Below are 7,722 nucleotides of genomic sequence, written 5' to 3' on the forward strand. Positions count from 1 at the left end.
TGACTTGAGTGGTGTTCAAATATTAGAACAAAGGGATTTTCACTTAACGCAAATATGAGCATGGCTCTAGGGCTTACTGTCAAACGTGGCATGTTTCAAAGGTTAATACATGATGAAGTCTGTTCTGACATGAAAATTTAGCCTCATTGTAGTGTGAAGTAATTTTATTTGTATTTTTATTTATTTATTTTATTTTATTTTGTTTTAATTTGTACAGCACTTGGTTGACAGTGTTGTTTTTAAAGCGCTTTGGAAATAAAGTTGGATTGGATTGGACTGGTAACTGCACAACACTGCCCACTGTGGCACACAAATTACAATGCAAAAAAAAAAAAAAAACACACTATCTGCACATTTCTTGACAAACGGACAGAAATTGTAACATTGCATGAAAGACATGCACTACTTAAATCATTCAGTCAATCATCACACTCAACTCCTGCTGATAGGAGAAAATTTAATCTACCAAAGCCGCTGACTGACGGACTAGCTGACAATGGCATCCTTAGCATCAAAAATTGATTTTAAATCTCCAAGTTAGATAAAGCATCTTTTTTATTATTACTATCATTATTTCTTTTTTTAATCAAGCTAGAACACACACACGCTTGAAATGATGTTTTCTATTCACATTTATGGATTTTATCTCTTACAATAAACATGTACAGTAAGTGATTTAAAACCAAGACACACATTTTAAATTTGCATATTTTTATTGTCATTTCCAATCATACAGTGACCCATATACACATGTATTGTTACAGTTTGTTCAAAGAACGTTTCATGAAATCAAAGCTAATTTACAGGAAAAGGATGATGATGCACCAGCAAATTCCTTTCCCTAGGGTCAAAGTCATTTTATCAGTTTCACTTTCCTAGCTAGAGTAGCATTTATTTTAAATAACATTGGGAAATCCAGATCCTCTACTGGATTGACACTGAGTGAGTACATTGTTGTGTTCATGTATACTGTAGTTGCACCTGACAGAGACAATACTGAACAGTAGGCTGTTCTGGAGAACTATCATTAAAATAATAGAACGCATAATACTTTATACAGCAATTCCTTATTGCGTGAGAACTTATAATAAAGTATATTTGATGCAATATGCATCTACAATCTAAACTCTAGAAACTTAATCAGAACAGTTTTTGGTCTAGAGGCACTTTGCATCCAAAACATGGATGACAAGGTCACATTTGACTATAATGTCATACAAATATATATAACTCAGAACAGATTTACTCACCTGTTCATTCATACAAAGCCACATTTGATTTCTAGAATGGCATATTGCACAGAACACTCAAAAACACTCGCCTATAGCCTCTACACAAGGTTGTTAAGAAATTCTGTTTGCTGTGACAAACGTCATCACAAGCATCATGTCAGTTCTGAATGAACAGGACAGAAAATAATCAGAATATCCCTCTTTGAGCCTTCATGTTGAGTATCTCTGCAGCCAGTTTCTCAGCATCCATCACATGTGGGAAGATTTCCATGACAGCATCCACCTGGTTTGGGTAGAAGATGGCTTGCAGTTTCTTACGGAGCTCTAACCTTTGTGGGTCAAACGCAGCAGAAGCTGGCTGTTGTTGGCCCCAGGAATGGCACTGATGGCTCTTATAGAAGCAGCAGGAGTTGTGGGAGTGTGAGGGATGGATTGAAGAGGGGAGACTACTGCTTGACCTGGCTTGGGGAAGCCCTTGAAAGGAATCTGACCAGTAATTTTGCTGAAGATGGGGGGCTCCACTATAGTGGTTGGGGACGCTGTGTTGGTGGGACACAGCAGGTGGGAACACATGAGAATGGTAGGTGTTATAGCTGAGTTGGCCTTTTGGGTCCATGTTTCCATGATGGTGCTGGTGAGCTGTTGAGGGCACTGCATGGGAACAACCCCTGCAGGAGTGGCTGGTGTTATTTTTCTGTAAATACTCTGGGGCATTTTTAGGTCCGGCGAGGTCACTCTGATGCTGGGACCTTGATCTGTGGGAGCTGCTCAGGGAATGTAAATTGTCAGAGTACTGACTCTCAAAAGAGCTAAAACCAGAATCCTGGTACTCGGGAGGCACGTTGGCATAGTAATGTTTTGTCATCAAGTGCAGCCCAGGCCACTCTTTCTGACACTGGCTTCCTGTTACAGAGCATGGCATATGATTTGAACTGCTTCTAGGATCCTCCCAGCTAAGCAGTTTGTTTTCATTAACCGGACCAGAATGCGAAGAAAACTGCTGGTCTCTTATGAACTCTGTGTTAAACTCTCGAGGATGGAAACAGGCATTGTGAGCAGGCCCAGGGTCAGATTGAAACTGTCTGGGTGAATATCTGGCATTTCTCTCTTCCTTTGACGAAGAAATCAGGGCTTTCTCCCTCAGTTCATCAGCTAAGGACAGATAGGACTGGTTTGCTCGCTCAGGATGGTAGAACTTACATTTGATGCCATAAGTGCACTTTTTGTCTAGAGGGAATAAAAATGGACACACACACAGAAACATTAAAAACGAATCTTATTAGAGAACCACATTTATGCACGAGGCCCAACAGATGTGACACTGTGAACAGTTTAACAATGCCTGTAACAATATAAAAACGGGTAGTTGTGAAGGGGAACACTTCCTTATTTCAATGTTAATCATATCTCACCATATGGGCAGAGCTGTCTCTTTTGTTCGACAGGCAGTGGCTTTTTCCTAAGGAAGTTGTCGAGGCTGGGACCATGCCGACCCAGAGGGTCATCTGGAGGCATGAACCTTGGAAAGAAAATAGGAAATTTCTTCATTAACTCGTGACAACTCAGCTGTATGATTGATAATTATGTTTATCTCAAGCAGCAATATGCCTTCCGAAACTACATGAAGGAAAAGAAGAGGTGGCATCACACAGGCATGAGCAGAGAAACAGGCTTACTTGTCATTCACAAATGAGTACATGAGAAGCCTCTCCTCAATACACTTCTTCCACTCAGGTCTTTCTCTTTGGAGATCGCGATAGGTGTCATTGGATACGATCACTCCATTCGATTCATGTGCCAACTTGACAATAAAGCGGTCATCGTAGCAAACCACTCGCTTTCCCCCAACACGACGTGACGGAGTGAAGACAACTATTTTCCGCTTTTCAAGCTCCTTCAGAATATGTTGATCTGAAAGAACAAACGGTTAAGTTGGAAGACATCCAATACTCTACAAGAGTTACCCCTTGAGTGTATATTACACCCTTGAACAATCTGTCATCATCTGCAACTGAATCTTCATGTTACAGAAACCAAACGGTTTAGAAAAGAATACCATAACCATTTTAAAAAGTCTCAGAGATAAGTCATAGAACTTACAACATCAAGGAAGGTACTAAATTACTTGCGCACACACTATAACTATCTCTGCACACATTATATCACATTACATTTTTGAAACAGAACACACAAACTGTCAATGCTTTTTGAACAAGTTAGAAGTGGAATGAAATGAACCATGAACTCTACATAAAAGACCAAGGGGCCAGGTTGTGTGATGTTTACTTAAAGGCACTATTTAAACTGAGCACTTCTGTTTTCAGGGTGAGCGTTCACTTAATCTCTTGCTTTAGATGGATGTTAGTAGTTAATTACATTTTGCTAGTCATCTCCAGTAGGTGTTGATACAAAAAAAAAACATATGTACTTCCTGGTGGGGCTTTCCCACAAGTGCCTGTAGGCAGATTTTTACTTCCTTGTTCAGAGATTAAAATAAGAACCTTTGGATTGCTCCACCCAGGCTGCATGGTTGCTAAATCACAACAGCCCCGAGGGGTTGATGCATCAGTTTCAAAAGGATGTCCAACCCTTTATTATAAAGCTGCTGTGTTGGGGTTATTGGAGGATAGGTATGCACAGCTAGTTTGAAAACACAATGCGATAGGACTGAATAAAATGCAGCTTTTCCAGTCAAGAAAAGATAGATGTGATATTAATCTGATTGCACAGATACACCCACAGACTTCAGTGACAGAGATGTCAGAAATGAGTCCTTTGCTGCGCATAAATGTCCCAGCTTATGAAATTGCACCTGCCCTAAATCAATTACAGCAAATCCCTTTTTATTGCTGGTAATTTATTAGCCAGTTGAGTTTGTTTCCCAATCATAAATGTGTTGCTCCACACATCTGGCAAAAGTGCAGTAGTTTTACTATGTAGCCATTATGTCATAACTGTAATGAATCACATCACATTTCCAGGATTGGCCAATACCAACAGTTAGAGTGTTCGAAGAGATTTAAGCAGCAGTCATATTCATTCACCTCACTATTAAACACATTGGTTTGTTTAATCTGTGTGACAAAAAGTGTTCAAATGGCTGTTTTACAATGTAGTTACATGATGTGTTAGATGGGACAAAGGTCATAATTAAAAAAGAGCATTAAGAGTTGCTTCTCTAACATTAGATAAAAAATGGCGACAATGGGAAAGTGCAACAATAGCATATGGCAAAACCTTACTAAAGAAGTAAAAATGTATTCAGCTGTGAGTGATATGGCAGAAACTCAAATGATGAATGTCATATTTGCTACACATATTGGCATCTGTCCAGGTACTGTGTAAAGCAAGTGCAGATGCAGTATAGTCTTTCTTTTTCTAGCTGTGAGTCAAGCTTACTGACTGACTGTTATGACTTTAAAGGTCAGAAATGAATGAAAAAATATATTCATGTCATTCCATCGTCATTGACACTCTTAGCAATGTTTGTGGGGCTAAAACCATCTACAGTCTATCTCATGAGAAACATCCCTCTGAATGATTTTCTTTTCTCACCTGTCAGGGGGGAATCGGCTCTGGGCTGCTCTCTGCGCCAAGTGGGAACAAACACAGTAATGGTACTATGACCTCTGTCCAAGAAGAAGTTGACTGCCAGTTGTATGCCTCGACATGAGAACACTTCCTTGTTGCCGTGACTGTAAAAACAAACAGGGAGCAGGACATGCAGAAATGACTTAACCATAAACCTAAAAGGGAGAAGTGAAAAAAATCAGTTGCTTTTTGTAAACACTACATGCCTTTGAAATGCTTTTTTTTCTTTTCTTTTTTTTTTTTTGTCTGAGGAAATGTTCCCTCTGGCTATTACTCATGAATTACACCTCTGATGTGTTCAGGGCGGAGATCGTGAACTGTGTCTCTAGAATTTGCATATTCTAACAGCGGCCTTTGCAAAAACATGCACAGGCAGCGTGGTGAACGCCCTCGTAAAAGGCCAAGTGGTACAACCAGCGCAGGGTCAGAGTTGAAAGAAAACATGTTCCTGAGTGACCTCAGCTTAAAACATATTATTTGACAGGTAAAGCTCAAAATAGGAAAACAACAAAGCTAACAATCTATGACCTATAAAAAATGTTCTCATCAGGATTACCTCATAGCAACATTGCTGCCGTCAATGACAATAGGTCTCAATTCGGAGTCCATATTCTTTCCTTCCGCCAGTTGAGGTGTAATTCTGCAGGGCCCAACGGTCCAGCTGGGAGGTAGAAGAGAGTCTTTTTGTCTTGCGCTCCTCTCATCATAGTCTGAGTTGGAAACACTGGGAACGGTGCTGGTCCTGCTCCTGACCAGCTCTCCAAGCACCGAGTTAGTGTCTGTGTTTAGGCCCAACTTTGTCAAAGCATCTTTTACCTCTGCTGAGGAGTAACCCAGTTTCCTGTAGAAGTCCACTCTTAGCTGGAGCTCCTCACTGTCTGCTTCATGCAGGTCTGACGCTGGGCTCTGTCTGGTTAGTGCCTGATCCATCCTTAAGCATCTGATTTTCTTCTTAGCAACATGGAAGACATATTATGCCTTGATCAGGGTGATATTCTTCCAGTGACTGAAGAAAAACAACATTTAATCAGACATCCATATTTCAACCTTTAAGTACACTCTACACTTATCTTTATTTTCTTAAAACAATGCACATTGTACAAGTTTTGCTTTTTCCTTTACTACTAATGTTTATATTTTATATATCTATGGTTGTTTACATCTTTTTCTACTTAGGCTTATCTATATAATTTTCCCACCACTTATATTTTTAAGACTTCGAATGGGAGCAGCTGTAAATTAAGCAATTTCCCCTTTCAGGAATTGCTCATTCTGATTCCTAACATCCAGTTGTGTCTTTCTGTTTCTTCTCAAGTTGGACTAAGATTGTTAAAATCATCACATCATTCCACACCCTCTGAAGGACTCATATATATCCTGAACTGACTTGTTCCACCTTATCTTTGAAGTTTGATTACGTTTACAGCGAGCAAAATACACAGTTTTATTGGCCACATCATGCCATTAAAGTGGAATAATCTAGATATTTTGTGTATAGTTTTACACATAATTTAACAAAAATTCACCCTGACATATTTGGTTTCTCATACATCTCCACTCAAACCATGATTTTGTCATATGTATTTAAGCGTTTAGAGATCAAATGATGTTTTTAACAGAGCTTGACTGACTTTAGAGCTGCAAGAATTTGTCGACCAAGCAACCAGATAACTGACACAAATTAATCTTCAACAACTTTTGTGACTGATTAACTGTTTATTCCTTTTCTTAAGTAGAAACACCAGCATTTTGTTACTTCCTGGTGCTCTCACATGAGGGTCGGCTTATTTTCTTAGTCTTAAATTGTCAAAAAAAAAAAAGAGAATATTCTGAGAGTATGGGGTGAACAAACCAACAATACTCAAGATACTAAGCCAAATTTCAGATACTCTATCAACTAAATGGTAAAGCAGCTGATAAAAAAAGTAATTTGCAGATTAGAAAAAAAAATGGGGGCAGCTTATTTGCCTTTAGTTAAACAACTACATCCTATTTTATTCTTTCTTATAGCAGATAAAGGTACAAATAAACATGGTCTTGACGATGATTATAGTAATTATAATGAATGGGAATCAAAATCTAATAAAAACAACTCACCTACCAAACAATATAGGGTGTAAGAGGCCTATTCTCTGAACATATTGTAAAGTTAGACTCTTTGTCTCTCAGTTAATGAAAGAGAAACCAATACAGCGACATTTTTTGTTGCCTATACGATAAGATAAACAAGTAACACCGTGTACCTGGCCAGAAACTACTCTAAGAATGTGGCTTCTACTTGATACAGGTAACAAGTAGGCCAACAACTCGACATTTCCTCCGTTAACCGCGAGCAGATAGTTACAGCAAAACCTTACCGCAGAGGAGAGCACCGACAACTTACCTTCTCTGGTTGTCTCTTTGTCTCGGTGTTCCATTTGAGACTGTTTCAAACTACTGTTTCAAAGTACAGTAAGTCTCCTTCGGCCTGATAGCACCGCCCTCCGGGAAATAATTTCCACCTCTCTTCCTCCAGAAGAACGCGCAGAGCCATGAAAAAATTTGCATAAATGTCAGATGAGGTGTCACTCACATTGCAGCAGCTACACCAGTTTTTATTCTTTATTTTTAAACACGCGTTTTGTTATTGCTGCTGCTGTCCATTTAAGTTAGAATAAACTTATTCCAGCTTCTAAAAATAAAATGGATGCATTTATACAGCACATTGAAAACAGCAAATCCCGTCAAAACTTAGTTTGACAACATAAAAATGAATTAATGGCTGATTTTCAGTATCAACGAGATGTATTTAAAATTATTGTAGGGCAGAGTATATGCTCTTAAACAGCATTATCAGCGTGGATCCTCGTTTTTTTTTTTTTTTTTAAATTTCGAACTTTAAAAAAATCTGATAAAGAAA

General features: G+C 38.8%; 1 protein-coding gene across 1 annotated transcript; it reads right to left on the reverse strand.

The window, feature by feature from the left end:
- Positions 1-694: 694 nt before the first annotated feature.
- On the reverse strand, positions 695-7,302 carry LOC110948436 (endoribonuclease ZC3H12A). The gene is made up of 6 exons (XM_022189998.2): positions 7,207-7,302; positions 5,380-5,829; positions 4,788-4,927; positions 2,909-3,143; positions 2,645-2,751; positions 695-2,459 (listed from the first exon to the last, which is right to left on the reverse strand). The coding sequence occupies exons 2-6, from the start codon at positions 5,751-5,753 to the stop codon at positions 1,420-1,422; spliced, it is 1,896 nt and encodes a 631-aa protein (XP_022045690.1). The 5' UTR covers positions 5,754-5,829; positions 7,207-7,302; the 3' UTR covers positions 695-1,419.
- Between the last annotated feature and the right edge of the window lie 420 nt (positions 7,303-7,722).

Source organism: Acanthochromis polyacanthus, chromosome 12, assembly GCF_021347895.1.
Source record: "Acanthochromis polyacanthus isolate Apoly-LR-REF ecotype Palm Island chromosome 12, KAUST_Apoly_ChrSc, whole genome shotgun sequence".
Lineage (NCBI taxonomy): Eukaryota > Metazoa > Chordata > Actinopteri > Pomacentridae > Acanthochromis > Acanthochromis polyacanthus.